Source organism: Osmerus mordax, chromosome 27, assembly GCF_038355195.1.
Source record: "Osmerus mordax isolate fOsmMor3 chromosome 27, fOsmMor3.pri, whole genome shotgun sequence".
Taxonomy (NCBI): domain Eukaryota; kingdom Metazoa; phylum Chordata; class Actinopteri; order Osmeriformes; family Osmeridae; genus Osmerus; species Osmerus mordax.
Genome location: NC_090076.1, coordinates 6,955,942 through 6,973,127, shown reverse-complemented (window position 1 = coordinate 6,973,127; position 17,186 = coordinate 6,955,942). Strand labels below are relative to the sequence as shown.

The following is a 17,186-nucleotide window of genomic DNA, read 5'->3' as shown; positions in this document are numbered from 1 at the left end:
AGGCAGTATTGATACAGAATGTCACTACGACACACAGACTAGTTGGAAGAAGCACTGACACAGATTCATACTGACAGTGAGAATGAGGAGTGACAGAGAGCGTTACCAAGAGAGAGGAGGAGGGTCGACAGAGATGGGAACCGACACCAAGGATGATAACTGACACACAGAGAGGACCACAACTGACACACAGAGGATTATAACTGACACTGATGATGACGACTGCCACAGACGTGGCCGATTACAGCCAGAGATGGCAATTAGAGGCAGCATTCCTGATAAAGCTAACAACTGACACAACAGCCACCCATCCATCTCCTCCTGTCGCGTGACACACGGACGCCGTCTCTGTGACACCTGTCTGCTCCGCGTGTGTCAGCTACCTGCGCTGTGTGTGTCACCTAGGCAACAGCTGTGTCGTTCGTTGTCAGCTGGTGTGTCTTGTCTATGTGTCAGCTGTCTCCTTTGCTTCTTCTGTGGTGTCATCGCTCTGGAAGGTGGCTGGCTCCCTCTAGTGGTGGCTGGCAGAATAGACGCAGGCTGAATAGGGAGACGTGTCGGGAAGTTTGGGGAACTCCAACCTTGTTCCTGGAGAGTCACCTTCCTGTAGGCATTCTTTCAACCGAGCACCCCTGATTCTAATCATTAGCTGGTTGAAGTGTCGAATCAGGATTGTTCCAACCCGGGGTCGGAGGAGAAACCTACACAGTTTTAGCTCTCCAGGAACAGGGTTGGAGCCCCTTAAGAGAAGACAGGTGATGAGGGTCTCCACAGGAAGTGAAGCAGCAGCATGATGCAACTGCTTCCTGTTTCCTTCCTGTTCTTTCAGTCACAGGTCAGGGTGAGCTACGTTTCAGACTTTGGGTTAGGGTCAGGTGACAGTTGGGATTGGATGTTAGGTTTAGGGGTCTGGGTTATTAAATCAGGGTCGCGGCTGGGGTGAGGACAGGGTCATGGCAGGGTCTTGGTTGAGGTGAAACACTGGTATTAAAGCAGGGTTGGGGGCACTGTCATGGTTTAAGGCAGGATGGGGTTGGGTTTAGGGCAAGGACGTGATCCAGCTGCCCCTCTGAATGTGTGTGTGTCTACAGAGCCCCTCCCAGCAGGGCGGCATGCTGGACAACGGCCAGGAGGGGGCGCCGGGCGGCGGCCAGTGGGCGCCCTACTCTCTGGGCCGCAGGGATGTGCCCCCTGAAATCATGAAGAAGGTTGGTACACCCCCCTGGCGACATGGCCACGCTATCTCGTCAGCATTTCACTCGCAGCCTAGCTTCCTCAAATCTCACAGCTGGGAACTGGGTGTGTGTGTGAGAGAGAGAGAGAGAGAGAGAGAGAGAGAGAGAGAGAGAGAGAGAGAGAGAGAGAGAGAGAGAGAGGTGTGTGTTTGACTTCAAGGATGGTTCTAGCTGGTAAGTAAGTAAGTAAGACTTTATTTATATAGCACATTTCATACAAGAATTGTAGCTCAAGGTGCTTTGGTGTCACTGCAACAATGCTTCATGTTCACCCTGTCTCCCTAGCAACATTGTTTTCACTGTCCTATCCGGCTTTCATTTGGTGTGGGAGTGTTCCATCATGCTGGAGGTTTTGACTATCTAAAATAATGACCCATCAACTAATGAATGATGGGGTTCCTTTCAGGGTTCTCAAACAACTGAGGAACCCTTTAAGCTAGTACTTTGTTTCCACAAGGGTAAAGACCAGATTGTAGACCACAGTGTATGTGTGTGTAAGTGTGTATGTGTGTGTAAGTGTGTAGGTGTGTGTAAGTGTGTGTAAGTGTGTGTAAGTGTGTAGGTGTGCGCATGTGTGTGTGCCGACATGCCGTCACACGCCGCACCTCATCTGTGTCCTTCGCCATCTTGTAAGACCAGACATTTGCATCTTTTCAGCTTCCTGACTCTCTGCCTAACGGGCTGAATTACCCACAGGCAGGCCACGTCCCGCACCAATCACAGACCATGATAGTGACCTCAGCCTCGGCCACGCCCCCACACCGCTCGGCACGGGAACAGCAGTACGAAGGGGCTATAAACAAGATCTCCATCCAGCAGTACCAGGCGGGCCTGCCCATGGCCATATCCCCCTCAGCCAACCCCCAGTACCAACCTAGCATGACCATGGCTATACACGCCTCTAATCAGTACCAGACTAGCTCCTCCTCCAACCACCCCCAGTACCAGACTGGCCCCTCCTCCAACCAATACCAGACTGGCTCCTCCTCCAATCACCCCCAGTACCAGACTGGCCCCTCCTCCAATCACCCCCAGTACCAGACTGGCTCCTCCTCCAATCACCCCCAGTACCAGACTGGCTCCTCCTCCAACCATCCCCAGTACCAGACTGGCCCCTCCTCCAATCACCCCCAATACCAGACTGGCCCCTCCTCCAACCAATACCAGACTGGCTCCTCCTCCAACCAATACCAGACTAGCTCCTCCTCTAACCACCCTCAGTACCAGACTGGCCCCTCCTCCAACCAATACCAAACTAGCTCCTCCAACCAATACCAAACTAGCTCCTCCTCCAACCAATACCAGACTGGCACCTCCTCCAACCAATACCAGACTGGTCCCTCCTCCAACCAGTACCAGACTGGCTCCTCCTCCAACCACCCCCAGTACCAGACCGGCACCTCCTCCAACCACCCCCAGTACCAGAAGGCCATCACCACTAACCCTAGACCCCAGAGTGCACGCTGCCTTCTTCAGACCAAAGGACAGAAGAGCATGGACGGTTTCCAGGAGCAGGTGGGGTATATTCCTCTCTCTCTCTCTCTCTCTCTCTCTCTCTCTCTCTCTCTCTCTCTCTCTCTCTCTCTCTCTCTCTCTCTCTCTCTCTCTCTCCTCTCCCTCTCCCTCTCCCTCTCTCTGTTTCTGTGTCTGCATCTCCATCTGTCTGTCTCTGAGTGTGCATTAACGTGTGTGTGCTCTGTGTTTTGCAGCAGCTGTGTGTGAGGATAGAGAAGAACCCAGGGCTTGGCTTCAGTATCTCAGGAGGGCTCAGTGGCCAGGGGAATCCCTTCAAGCCCTCTGACCTGGTAAGGCCTGCTCAATACCCATCTGTCTACTTCCTGTCTTCCTGTGAATGGACAATTTATGCCTCCTTAGACATGCACCCTTACAGCTTCGGCCGACTTGTACTTCACCTCAAGACAATTTTGGGGGAGATTTACATAATTAATCACAATGTAGATTGTGAAACCATAAATTGGCCTGTCTGTCTGTCTATCTATAAGCCTGTTTTGTGTGTCGGTCTGCATCTTTGTCTGTCTGTCTGCATCTGCCTGTCTGTCTGTTCTATCTGTGTGATATGCAGTAGACAATGTGCTTCATGTTCTTAGCTGTGGGACTAGCCAATCACATTCCTGGATGGCCTGCCTCAGGGTTGCTATGGTAACATCTGCCAGTGCCAGGTACTGCAATGTTCTATCTGGGCTGCTGCAGTCTAAACCAGGCAGTAGAAACCAGGTTTCTGCAGTATTAACCAGGCAGCACTACTTAGGCTTCTGTAAGATAAACCAGATGGCATGAACCAGGGATTAGAAAACAGACAGTATTAGCAGGCTGCTGTTGTGACTAAATGACTGACATCCATCCCTGCTTCCGAAAGGGTCATTCGGTTGTGCTTGAGGAAGAACCCTCTCCAAAAAGTTGTACTAAAGTTTGTTTGTCTCGGTGGACCCCGTATTGGTGAAATTAATACTGCAAGTACCTCGAATGAGATGTTTCTTCCACAAGAAGAAAGAACCTGTTCTAGGAATGTTCTCGGCCCAACCCTGGCCTGAGAGTCACAGCAGTGGTCCTCTGGTCAGGACAGGGCCTGAGAGTCACAGCAGTGGTCCTCTGGTCAGGACAGGGCCTGAGAGTCACAGCAGTGGTCCTCTGGTCAGGACAGGGCCTGAGAGTCACAGCAGTGGTCCTCTGGTCAGGACAGGGCCTGAGAGTCACAGCAGTGGTCCTCTGGTTAGGACAGGGCCTGAGAGTCACAGCAGTGGTCCTCTGGTTAGGACAGGGCCTTCTGAGTTTGTAACTGTTTAGCCATGTAAAACAAACACCTCACTTTGTCATGCATTCATTTTGGTGAATTTATAATCTCTGCCTTGACGTAGGTCTATTTTGGGAGTTTCCGTTCTGATACTTGTGTTTAGTGGAGGAACCACAAGTACATGTTTCCCAGTGGGTCTGTCGCCGCCTGCGTCTCCCTCGAGACCGCAGAAATAGTGTTACCTCTAGTTGTCTTTGACCCTCAGAACCCAGAGCTGCCTCTGGTCACTTTGACCTGTGTGCAACCTAGGAGCTCACTGCAACTAAAGCGACAGTCATCGGAACGTGAGTCGGATCAGAGCTCAGTAAAAAAAAACAAAAAAAAACAGGAAGCAGAAAGGCAAAGATTCTAAGTGCTCCTCAACTTGTGTTCCTAACCTGGTATCATTTTGACTTATAGGGTATCTTTGTCACTAGGGTACAGCCTGATGGGCCGGCCTCGTCGCTGCTGCAGCCGGGAGACAAGATCCTGAAGGTAATGTGACTCCCACGCTTTCGTCTGTCTGACGGCCATCCTCATCCTCCTCTTCGTCTTCTCGTTGCTATGGTGCCGGTGGAGGTTGTGCATGAGGCAGTCCCACAGAGCATGCTCTGATACCTATGATTCATGCTTGACTTCTCCTAGTAGCATCGGGAATGGGTTGCCCAAACGCAGTAGTCCCCAATCGAATACGTCCGTGGTGGTTTAGTATCAAGCGTGTCCTATCGTCTTTCCATTGTTAGAACCTTATCGGCTTGGTGAAAGTCTTTATAGTTAGTCCCTCCCGACATCTCATTGTGATGTTTCACGATTGAATCTGGTCTTTTCTGGTGATTTCATACCAGATGTACAAATCCTCTCTTAGACCCCCCCCCCCCCCCTCCCACCTCACCTCCAATTTATGTTTGATTCCTCAGATAAGGACACCATGCTTGTCCAGAAGTCCACAGTCTAGTAATCCTACATCCTCTCTAGTAGTCTAGTATTCCAGCAGTCTGTATTCCTGTAATTTAGACATCTAGTAGTTGGGTAGTCTGGTAGTCCGGTGGATCTGGTAGTCTAGCAGTCTGGTAGTTTGGTAGTCAAGTAGTCCATAGTCTAGTAGCCCATTCGCCCTGTTGGTAGTCCAGTATTCCAGTATTCTGGTGGTCTGGTAGATGAGTGATCCAGCAGTTTGATAGTCTTGTAGTCCAGTCACCTGGAATTCCAGTAGTATGGTAGTCCAGAAGTCCGGTGGTGGTCTAGTATTCCTGTAGTTAATCAAGAACAGTTCAGAACTCCAGCTCCATGTCTTCACTGTGACCATTTCAGTGACTGGAGGCCCCTGTTGGCTGTCCTCTGGTCAGTGGCAGACTGCCGGTCAGATGTTTCTGGGTCCTAGAGCCAGTTGAACATCTACAGCCTTCACATCCAGTCCAGACTGTCTTTATCTTTCATAGATCTATGTCTATAGATCAATGGTCCAAAACACTGTACCAGGGCTGGGACACGACCAGTCTGTTTGTCCCTTCATCCCTCCGGCTATTGGCCAGTGTCATGTATCTGTGTGGCTTTCAATGTGTGCTAGAAATAGCCCCCCTGCCACGGCCTGCTGCCGCAGGCTCCTCCTCCTCCTCCTCTCTCCACAGATACAGCTGTTAGCTGAAGGACCCTCCTCTAAAGACCAGCTTCTTTCCCTCTCTCTTTGCAGCATGGTCGTCTCCAGCATGATCTCTCTTTTCTCTCTCCTCCTTTCCTTCCTGACAGTGCTGTGTTTGTCCATCTCCTCTCAGCTAGGGCTCCTGCCAGCCTTCCCCCTCCTTGAACGCCTCCGCTGACCCCCCCCCCCCCCTCTTCCCTTCCTCCCCTCCCCCAACATGGTTCATTCTCTGCCTCCTCTCTACCCTACAGGCCAATGGACATAGTTTTTTACACATGGAACATGAAACTGCAGTGTCTCTTCTGAAGAATTTCCAGAAAACTGTGGACTTGGTTATCTTGAGAGAGAGCACAATTTAGATATTTTTATAAAAAATGACAAAAACGGATTTTTCTCGCCCTGCGGGTTGCGGAACTGTGTACAGCCCAGTTTTTACTCTAGGATCACAAACATTTGCCATTTGCTGGACCAATGGCAAATATGAGTGCCAAATGTACGATAGGAAACATATCTGCTTGACTACCCATGGACGTAGAGCTGCTCTCAAGGCCCAGACTGGAGGTGGGTGCAGGTCTATTCACACCTATGATTTTGCTTATTTATAAAACCTTCTTTTTTTGTACTTTTCAGTTTTAGCTTTTCGTTTTCCTCTCTGAGCATTAAAGCACACTAGTGGTTCAGAAGCTCCAAGCTCCTCGGCACTGTCTAGCCTTGTGTACATAGAGCACCTCCACACATAGCAAGTGCACTGGAGCGGGCCAGGAGGGACTAATGGAGGACTAGCATCAATATTGAAAACAGGTGGGAGCTACGGCTCCTATCAGCTCCCAGACCCTTTCTACCAAAAGGAAGATTCTGAAGATTTTTTTTGTTCTTTTTTTTTCTTCCAGATAATAGATCTTACCACCATATATTTTATGTTGTAAAAAAAAAAACTGTTTACCTATATACCCAATGAGTCACTGCAGTCTGTGTGCTATATTTTTGACATTTATTTAGTAACGTGTTTGTGCCAACTGGAAAGAGCTAAAGCAATATCTCACAGAGTATTTTGGAACTATGAACTACAGACTGTCCGATATATCCCCACCTGCTGTTAGGACAAATACCTGTTACACATAGCTGGACGCTGTGTTCAAGGAAATGTTTAATCTCTGTTACGCTTCACTGCTTAGCTTGACCAATTCATAGAAAACCAATTACTGAAGCAAATCTCATTTCAAATTCAAGTTTTTGAGAAAGACGTTGCTAGGCAGGTATTCACGTGTGAATTATGTCATATTTAATAACAGCACTTGTGACAAAACACCATCTCACCCTGTCACAAAGCTTGGCTTTATCCTGTGATGTTTAAGTAAGGCATTATCTGTGTTTTAATGTCGATTTTAGGGGTTCCTCTCACATTTTCCCCCTCTTCTTTCTAAAGGTTTTCAACGAGACAGGTGACTAATTATGATAGTTGGTGCCATGAACCCCCTTGAACCCTAATTCAACACACACATATGTATATATATATATACAAACGTATATATATAGTTTCTGTATGTATATATACATACATATATATATATTATGTATTTATTTTTATTTTGGTCAAATGTAGCATTAAATGTGACATTTTGAGCTAACAAAAGCACCTAAAGATCCCACATGTATCAGTTCCCTGTCCAGCTAATGATGGATGGAACTGAGATATCCAGTCAATTTTAAGTTTAAATATCAAAGACATTGTAACAGAAACAGAAAGTTTGATAATATAATAATTATTTTTACTAAATGTTTCAGGTAATTATTTATAATATATTGATATACCTAAGCTTTGCTTAAACTATCAGATTTTATAAGGATAATTAAAGAGAATGGATACTTATGACTCGGAAAACACAAAATGTATCATCATATGTATAAAATGTATTTATACTGTAATTGTGAATTTGTGTAATACACACACATATAATATATATATATATATGTATATTAATATATAAACTGTCATTTTGTATGTGTTTGAAATACAATTAGATATAAAAGTTAATATATAGTATTTCTCAGTATAATTGCAGTATTGATGTAAATAATTGTGAATGAAAACACATTGAACTACAGTAATTGATTCATATAAATTCTGAATGTTCTCTAAGCTTCTGCAGTATAAAGACTTACTGGACAAGACTGCTGCTTCATTGTTTGTGTGAGAAATAATTTGATTTACAAAGAGACCTATTCAGTTTAGTTGGGACAGATTCAGTAAGTTTATTATACAATTTATTTATTTGCACATGCAAGTTTAAATTCTTCCGGTTTTATTTCTGTAACACAAAGAAATGTAATTGCCGAAGTATATATTATATCATGTGATAAGAATGCATTTTGCAGACTACCTGTACATACTCAAGATACATTTTTACAGAAATATGTATAAAATGGACAAATCATATGTGCCACAAATACCAGAGCCATTTTCAGCTTTGGGTGAACAGTTTTTCAGTATATAAGAGGTGTTTTCAATAATGTACTAAAGTCTCTATTGTACAAATAATAAAAAGAAAAATGTCACCATTGTTATTTTCCTGGTGGGCTGTCTGTTGGTGTCGTATCTAAGCAGCGCTACCGCATGACAACAGTGTGATAGAGATGGACCTTGCTAAGCTAAGTGTGAGGTCATCATTATGAGACACAGAGACAACAGTGTTCCCAAAAATGCGTCAGCTGATTGATGTTTATTGGATGTGTACACAACACACATATCATCCAGACATGAGACATTCACTACATCACAAATCACCACATGGATTGCATGCAGAAACGCACACATGAACACATGACGTTTCATTGGGACAAGCCAAAATAATCCCCAGTGTGAAATGTCAGTATATCTGCAGTGGGTGGAAGATTGTCTTTCAATGATGAACACATTCTAAAGTGAACAGGCACACAGGCAAAACACTCAGAACAATTCATCGATTTTCAGTCGGTTAAAACATTTGTCCCCAAATTTTGGGACATTGGATTTAGTGTACATACCGCTAGAAAAATAGGTACGTACTGAGTGAGTTTGTGGATTGGAATGCGATTAGAACTTCTCATTCGACAAAAGGACCAACGAGTTGGTCATTCACAACCTCTCCTGAGCTGCATTTGATTGGCTAGGCCGGGATCCTGCTACGCAGGTACTCTAGCAGAGCTTCGGTCCCCTTGGCAACAATCGCCGCTCTGGGGTTCCGGAACGGGTTTCCGTCCAACATCAAAGCCCTATGAAGGAGAGATGTGCCACACAGAGTGGCACAGAATAGAGAGATTTAACCGTAACATACTGGTGCAGTGGGATATGACTGACACTATTACAAACCAATGGGACATGACCCTGACGAAATGCGGTGGGAATTTCACCCTCACCTTCTTCGATTGGCTGATACAATGGGAAATGATGTGATTGTACCCTTATTTGTGGGTACAAAATAGTGGGATTGGAGCCTACCTCAGACTGGTGCAGTTCCCCAGCTCGGGGGGAACCTGCATGAGGTCGTTGTTGGACAGGTCCAGGGTGGACAGGAGACCCAGAGAGCGCAGCTGCAGCGCGTCGACCCCCGCCACCTGGTTGTTACTGAACAGGATGGTGTCCAGGGTAACCATGCGGTACAGGACCTCCGGGAAGGACTTGAACCTGGGCGGAGCAGGAGGGAGCCTGTTACTGACCTGGTCTGGAGGAAGCACTCAAAGCCTGGGGAACCAGGATAGACTTACAGTTAGGTCCATAAGTATTTGGACAGGGGGAGGCCACATATAAAATGTGTTGTAATTCCTACACCGTTCACCTGATTTGGATGTAAATACCCTGAAATTAAAGCTGAAAGTCTGCACTTAAAGCACATCTTGATTGTTTCATTTCAAATCCATTGTGGTGGTATACAGAGCCAAAATGATGAAAATTGTGTCAATGTCCAAATACTTATGGTCCTAACTGTATACATCCGTTGACAAGCCTCCTTTGGAGGACAGTGGAGTGAAAAGAGAGGAGAGACAGACAGAGGAGGGACCGAGGAGGAATTGAAAGGAGAGAGAAAGAGACATGAGAAACACAGAGAGGACAAGAGAGAAAGAGGAGGGAGAGAACCTGTTGAAAGACAAGACGATGCTCCTCAGTTTCATCAAGGCCTCCAGCTCCATCGGCAGGGCAGTGAGGAGGTTGTTCCTGGAAGGTGAGGAAGACGAACAAAACATCCACTCAACGCCGAGTCAACACCATCCCCAGCTCTGGACTGGAGCTGAACTCAACACTAAGCCCAGCTCTGGACTGGAGCTGAACTCAACACTAAGCCCAGCTCTGGACTGTGGGGATGTTGTTACCTGAGGTCTAAATGCACCAACTGCTGCAGCATGCAGAGTTCCAGAGAGAGGCAGGGCAGCTTGTTGAATCCCAGGTTGAGGTCTGACAGCGAGTCCTTCAGCTCAACCAGCCTGGAGGACAGATGCACAGATGGACGTGTGAGGGCACATGATTCAAAACTAGCATATTCATTTTGTGTAATGTGTGTGTCTGTGTGGTGTAATAGCTTTGTTCGTAAGTGTGTGTGTGTGTGTGTGCGTCACAAAACCTGTGTTTGTGAGTGTGTGTGTGGTTAGTGTGTGCTAAAATACCTGTCTGTGTGTACAGTATGTGTGTGAGACTATACCAGTGTGTGTGTGTGTGTGTCTACCTGGGTGGCACAGCAGTGAACTGGTTCTTGCTGAAGTTGACCGTTGTCACGGTTTCTCCCCCCACTGTATCAAACACCTTGTCGGGAACACACACCTCCTGCTTCCCACTGGACACACAACACCGTCTCACAACAGGAAGTGGGTTCTTCCGCAGCTTAAAAATAATCTACAATCGTCCAATACCGGCTGCTAGTGGACTGCATTAGCGTATACTTAACTGTAGCCTGAGGTATGTATTTGAGTCAATACTTGGTCATTGTTTATGTATGACTGGTCAATCGGTACATATAGTACCATAGACTTAGGTGGTCTATCCTCACCTGTAGTCGAGGGTCTTGAGAGTGCGGACGTTGTGGAGGTTGACCATACCCTGGCTTGGCAGGGTCATGGCAGTGGTTGGCCCCTCCCCTGGACGCCCATCTGGCTCCTCTGAAAAACAAACCAATCACAGCTCACCTCTCGTCCAATCGCAGCAGACGCAATGTCCAATCAGGGCTCACCGCAGGCCGACGGACAGCGTGACCTCGTGATCCACCTACCTTTTAGTCGCCCTCTCAGGTATCTGAGCAGCTCGTTGGTGCCTTTCTGGAGAGAAGAGCTGCAGTCAGGCGGGCTTTCAATCAATAATGATGTGCAGGAGATGGGCTAGTACTCGGACACTAGCTCTGAGGTACTGGTGAGGTGTTGGTATGGATGGTCAGGTGTTAGTATGGATGGTGAGGTGTTGGTAAGGATGGTCAGGTGTTAGTATGGATGGTCAGGTGTTGATATGGAGCTGGTTGAAGCAGTTTCTTACCGTCAGGATGTCTCTCCTGATGCCTCTCAAGGGGTTGCCCTCCAGAGTCAACATCTTCAGCTGAGGAAGCAGGCATAGAGAACTGGGCAGGCTGAAACACACAACACACACACATTACCAACAAGGCTATACTTTACGGTACAAGTTGATGTCATGGTTGACAGGCAAGCAAACACAATGACATCATCGTTAACAGGTAAACAGGTATAGGCCTACGTGCTTATGTCGTTGTTGACAAGATCCAGGCGCTCTATGCTGCGCAGCAGAGAGATCTCCTCCGGCAGGCTCTTCACCTTGTTGTCCCTCAGTTCTAGAACAACGAGGGAGCCCAGGTGCTCCAGAAGCTCCGCCTCCACGGCTTCAATCTGGTTGTTGCCCAGATGTAGTTCCTGCCAGGGGGGGAAGACGGGAGGGCGACAGTGAGGGCCAGGACCAGGCTAGACCTGGGCCGGAAAAAGGCCAGTCAGGGCCAGGACCAGGCTAGACTCCGACCAGAACCAGGCCGAGCCCCTCACCTTAAGGCTTCGGCAGGCGGGCAGCTGGGGCAGAGCGCGGAGGCGGTTGTGTCGGAGATAGAGCTGCTCCAGGGATGCCATCTCAGCCAGGATGCATGGGATGCTCTCCAGCTGGTTGTGGGTGCAGTCAAGCAGGCGCAGGTCTTCACACACACACACACACAGTCTGTTTAGTGACATTATGGCAGAGTGCACAAAGCAAACAAAGACACAGGCACACCAAAGCAAGCAGACAGACAGGCAAACAGACAGACAGAACCGTGCAGACAGACAGACAGATAGACAGAACCTTGCAGACAGACAGACAGGCACACAGACAAGCTGACAGATAGACAGAACCTTGCAGACAGACAGACAGAACCTTCCAGACAGACAGACAGACCAAGCAGACAGATAGACAGAACCTTGCAGACAGACAGACAGACCAAGCAGACAGATAGACAGAACCTTGCAGACAGACAGACAGACCAAGCAGACAGATAGACAGAACCTTGCAGACAGACAGACAGACCAAGCAGACAGATAGACAGAACCTTGCAGACAGACAGACAGACCAAGCAGACAGATAGACAGAACCTTGCAGACAGACAGACAGACGGACAGTCTTACTCCTCATGGTGCTGATGCCATCAGGAAGGCTCTTCAGGTGGTTGTTAGCCAGACTGAGCTTCACCAGGCTGCCCAGGTTACCCAGGCTGTCCGGGACAGAAGTCAGCTGGTTGGAGGACAGGTCCTGTCAACAACAACGACACAGTCCCTTAGCTACTCAGGACAAACCTAGTAGGTAGCAGAGCAACAGGCCTGCGTGCCCCCCCCACACCTCTGTCGTAGCATGTCCTATCATCTCTTCCCTCCGTCTCCTCTCCCTCTCTCCATCCTCCACAGTCCTCCCTCCCTCTCATCCCCACCCCCCACTCCTTCCCTCCTGAGTCCTCAGTCCTCCCTCCTACCATCTCCTCCAGGTCGGTGAGCAGAGCCACCTCCGCACACAGCTCCTCTAGCTGGTTGTGCTGCAGGTGAAGGCATCGCAGGTTCTTCAGAGACCACACCTCCACAGGAAGCTCCTTCAGCTTGTTTTGACTGCACAAACACACACACACACACGCACGTACGCACAAACACCAAGAACCCACACAAAAGCATCAGTACCTCCACGCAACCCAGAGACCTCATGACTGATTACCTGTGCGTCTGGAGTTATGGAAGGTTACTTGGGTGTGTGTGTGTTTGTGTATGTGTGTGGGTGGCACACCTACGCACCTCAAGGTAAGTTTCTGTAGCTGAGTCAACTCTCCGATTGCTGCTGGGATGCTGCTTAGCTGGTTGTCATGGATCTGACCCAAGCAAAAAGTAGGACAACCGTGACTTATATGAATTTATTTATTATTATTGTAGTTGAGATTCTATTGTTGCACTGTAGTTGAGATGATATTGTTGCAATGTATTTAAGATTTTGGTATTGTTATTGTTGCACCGTGCCTGCTCGATACTTTTGCACGCCGCCTTGTAAAATAACAGACCGTTCTCTACTTTACTTGCACCACTTGAATGTCACTTTGGATAAAAGCTAAATGAACCAAATGTAAAAGTTTACACTTTGCTCGGGAGAACACTTACATCCAAAACTAGCAGACCAGGCAGTAAACGGATATCCTCTGACAGAACTTGTAGATTGTTCGAGGAGAGCAGGAGCTTGGTGAGGTCTGTCTGGTCCCACCAACGGTCATCGGAACCAAAGGTCACGTTCCGTTTGGCCTCTTCTGGGGTGTCCAGATTCAGCCGCCAAACACTTTGGGGTACTGGAAGATACAGAACAGAATGCAAGTAATCTAACTTGCTAACTGGCTGACGTGTACTCCATTGTATGCAATTATGTCTACCATGGTTTCATGAATTTGGCTATACCTTCAGTCAAACCCCGACCAGACAGGTTCAGTTGACCGCTTTGTCTGGCAGTTTTCAATAATCCATATGGAACCGCCGGTTCCTCTTTATCTGTTCTGAATCCTGCTTTGGAATCTACTTTGGCACCTCGTTTGAAACGCGACATGCTTGCTAGTGTTTGGCCTGTCAGTTCATGGAATAATATCCAGGTTCCTGTGCGCTGTTCTACGTTTCAAAATAAAAGCGGACCATTTGAATATTTGGACACCGCACCATGTAGAAGGTGGATCTTCTCAGAATGGCTTTAATGGTACGCACCACTGGTTTGCTATAGTACATTCCTGGCTTATTTTAGAAGGCCCGTTAAAAAAAGCTTTCACTGACTGTTATACCAACTCTTATTTTGGTATTGCATGATTTCTGACTGGGAAGTAGAATTCGTGTGTCATCTGCAATACATGTGGCGATAGGCAGTTGTCTGTTTCGTATGTTGGATACAAATCAACATTAAGAAGTGAGTACTAGTATGCCAAGGCTCGTTACAAATTGAAGAGCTGATTAATTGCTATGTGCTTTCCAATGGTTCACGTTAACTACGCTAGATACACCACCATCAACATCAAGCTAGCTCAATGCTGCTAGCTAGAACAACTAGGCTTGGCAGTTACTACTAGTGCTAATTCTCATAGGTAAATATTAAAGCTAATGTTATCAAATCGAAAAGCCGGTTCACTTTAACAAAATTATGCCATGGATTCCACGTGAAGCCGTTAATTTTGAAACAGTTTGCATGTTAGTTTCGTCATTCGAGATAACTTTCATAAGACTCCTTTTATAACAGCTTCTATAACACTGCAGTGCTAGCACAATGCTACTAGCTAGACATCAGATTATTTATGTCCCAACCGCTTGCGTTTTGTTATGAAGAATGTTTGTTTTCACACGCATTGCCCGTATCAATATCTAACAGCACAGTTCCATAACACCTTAATATATTTAACTGTCCACTTGCGAGATATTAAAGTGTGCGTGTGTTGGACAGCATGGCGAGCGACCAGGAGGTGGCAGCAGTTGGTCAGATTCTGGCAAACGGGAAACAGGACCTTTCGACGCGGTTCCGAGCTCTGTTTACCCTGAGGAACCTGGGCGGGGCGGAAGCCATCTGCTGGATCAGCAAAACGTTCGAGGATGAGTCGGCGTTGCTGAAACACGAGCTGGCATACTGTCTTGGACAGATGCAGGATGAAAGAGCCATCCCGACCCTGGAGGCCGTGCTGAAGGACACCACACAGGACCCCATGGTCAGGCACGAAGCAGGTGGTTAACCCCCCCCCCCCCTCCCAGATGTTGCACAAGGCAGGGAGTCAAGCCTTTACACCTTCACATTCACACATGCACCCAAGCTTCAACTACACTACATACTGTATCTTGTAGAAGCCCATGAAGTAGGTAGTTCTCACCCACCCAAGCACTCACCCACTCTCATTCACCCACCTCCACCACCAGGGTATTTGACAGCTGTGTTTCTCTCCGGTCCGCAGGAGAGGCCCTGGGTGCCATCGGCAACCCCAAGGTATTAGACTTGCTGAAGGAGTACTCAGAGGACCCTGTTGTTGAGGTACAACCTAACCAGCTCCACCAACATTCCATTTTACGTTGACATTTTATTGATTTAGCAGACACTTTTATCCAAAGTGGCATGTAAATATGTCCTGTATAGGAAGTACAGAAGAATTCAAAGATTAGAAGCGCTCAGTTCAAACAGGTTTTTAATCGTATGAGAGTCAAGGAACAGTCGGTATTTACCAGGCCCTGTGCAGAGTAACCACATCTCAGCTGCCAGGCACAGTGCATCAACAATAATACCTCAACTACACCTACTCCTGGAGCATAACCCTCCTGTGTTCAATGCTGCTGTTCCTCTTCTGTCCACTAGGTGGCAGAGACGTGCCAGCTGGCTGTGAAGCGTCTGGAGTGGCTGATGGGAGGCGGGGAGAAGAAGGAGGACGGAGCTACAGACGGGAACCCCTACTTCTCCGTGGACCCCGCCCCCCCGGCGTCCAATCAGGATGTGGCGGACCTGAGGCGCCAGCTATTGGACGAGAGCCTGCCGCTGTTCGAGCGCTACAGAGCCATGTTCGCCCTGCGTAACCTGGGGACGAAGGAGGCTGTGCTGGCCCTGGGGGATGGTGAGGATGGGAGGGGGGGGGGGGAGGGGGGGGGGGGAGGGGGGGGGGGGGGGACAGTGAGGCTGCATAAGAGTGAAGTTGTGTAAGCCCCTCTTGAACATGACCTTCTGAATATCTGAAAACATCACCACCTCTGTCCCTTTTTTTCTCTTCTCCCTCTGTCCCGGCCCTCCAGGCCTGCAGTGCGGCAGCGCCCTCTTCCGCCACGAGATCGCCTACGTGCTGGGCCAGGTGCAGCACGAGGCCAGCGTGCCCCAGCTGCGGGCCGCCCTGGAGCGCCAGGACGAGAGCCCCATGGTCCGGCACGAGTGCGCCGAGGCGCTGGGCTCCATCGGCCGGCAGGAGTGCATGGAGGTGCTGGAGACGCACCGGCGCGACCAGGAGCGCGTGGTGAAGGAGAGCTGCGAGGTGGCCCTGGACATGCTGCGGTACGAGAACAGCGGGCAGTTCCAGTACGCAGACGGACTGGCGAGGCTATGAGGGAGGGAGGGGCGGGGTAGGAGGACGAGACTCTACCGAGGATGACATTCTGCTGAGGACAGGAGTCCTGACTACTGGGAAGATGGGACTCTGCGGAGGAAAGCGCTGCTTGTGGTCCACGGCTCCAGTGTGGTTTCACACTGCCCTTTTCATCGCCGTTTGCCTCAGGACTTATGTTGTTTTGATTCAATTATAGTTGGCATTCGAAATATCGTTTTCAACATCACCCCCTCAGACCGAGCAAAGTGAACACTTCCAGGGATGTTTCAGTTTGTCATTGGGACAATCACCTGCCTTTATAACTATCCTGTATCGTCATCAATAAATACACGCTTTCATGTCGTTTGCCTTAGGACTTATGTTGTTTTGATTCAATTATAGTTGGCATTCGAAAGATATCGTTTTCAACATCACCCCCTCAGACCGAGCAAAGTGAACACTTCCAGGGATGTTTCAGTTTGTCATTGGGACAATCACCTGCCTTTATAACTATCCTGTATCGTCATCAATAAATACACGCTTTCATGACTGTAAACACTGTGTAAACAGTGCCACACAAGGTTCCCTGCTGTTTTATTCTTCTGTTCTCTCTGTGCAAGAAGCGGGTTAAGTCAGGGGTTAATTCAAGGTTATCCTTGGTCATCCTTGGTTACTACGACGACACAGACTGTTACTGGACTTGATCCTTCAGTGTGTTGCTGAGGGTTTAGCGATGCTGCGTCGCTCCAGGCAACCACCTCAAGGAGAGGGATAAGGAGCGCTGGCACACCAGGTGAGAGGGGGTGGAACTAGGGGGAGAGGGGCTGGGGAAGGATCTTGTAGAGGGGGTAGTCTGGGTAAGGGAGGGGGGTCTGGAGGGAGGAGCTTGGGTAAAGCGTGTCTGGGGTGAGGGCGTTCTGACGGGGGGGGGGGGGGGGGTGGAACCAGTCCTGATCCTCTAGGAGGGTCCTTCGACATCT

The 17,186-nt window shown here is 48.4% G+C and overlaps 3 protein-coding genes across 3 annotated transcripts in view; 2 read left to right on the top strand and 1 right to left on the bottom strand.

Annotated features, from left to right (window-relative positions):
- The window catches only part of lrrc7 (leucine rich repeat containing 7), a 28,528-nt gene extending 22,504 nt beyond the window's left edge, over positions 1-6,024 (top strand). The window contains exons 24-28 of the mRNA XM_067230412.1: positions 1,092-1,208; positions 1,932-2,750; positions 2,945-3,040; positions 4,447-4,521; positions 5,917-6,024. Coding sequence (XP_067086513.1) covers positions 1,092-1,208; positions 1,932-2,750; positions 2,945-3,040; positions 4,447-4,521; positions 5,917-6,024 — 1,215 coding nt within the window. The remainder of the gene's footprint in view (positions 1-1,091; positions 1,209-1,931; positions 2,751-2,944; positions 3,041-4,446; positions 4,522-5,916) is intronic.
- A 2,346-nt stretch (positions 6,025-8,370) lies between these two features.
- lrrc40 (leucine rich repeat containing 40) lies at positions 8,371-13,729 on the bottom strand. The gene is made up of 15 exons (XM_067230449.1): positions 13,580-13,729; positions 13,292-13,473; positions 12,935-13,008; positions 12,625-12,754; positions 12,284-12,407; positions 11,675-11,817; positions 11,376-11,548; positions 11,160-11,250; positions 10,903-10,948; positions 10,684-10,792; positions 10,363-10,470; positions 10,013-10,123; positions 9,780-9,857; positions 9,144-9,329; positions 8,371-8,917 (listed from the first exon to the last, which is right to left on the bottom strand). The coding sequence occupies exons 1-15, from the start codon at positions 13,722-13,724 to the stop codon at positions 8,812-8,814; spliced, it is 1,806 nt and encodes a 601-aa protein (XP_067086550.1). The 5' UTR covers positions 13,725-13,729; the 3' UTR covers positions 8,371-8,811.
- A 275-nt stretch (positions 13,730-14,004) lies between these two features.
- On the top strand, positions 14,005-16,569 carry dohh (deoxyhypusine hydroxylase/monooxygenase). The gene is made up of 5 exons (XM_067230577.1): positions 14,005-14,072; positions 14,601-14,875; positions 15,100-15,176; positions 15,495-15,747; positions 15,923-16,569. Exons 2-5 carry the CDS (start codon positions 14,602-14,604, stop codon positions 16,225-16,227), a joined length of 909 nt encoding a protein of 302 aa, XP_067086678.1. The 5' UTR covers positions 14,005-14,072; position 14,601; the 3' UTR covers positions 16,228-16,569.
- The last annotated feature ends 617 nt before the right edge of the window (positions 16,570-17,186 follow it).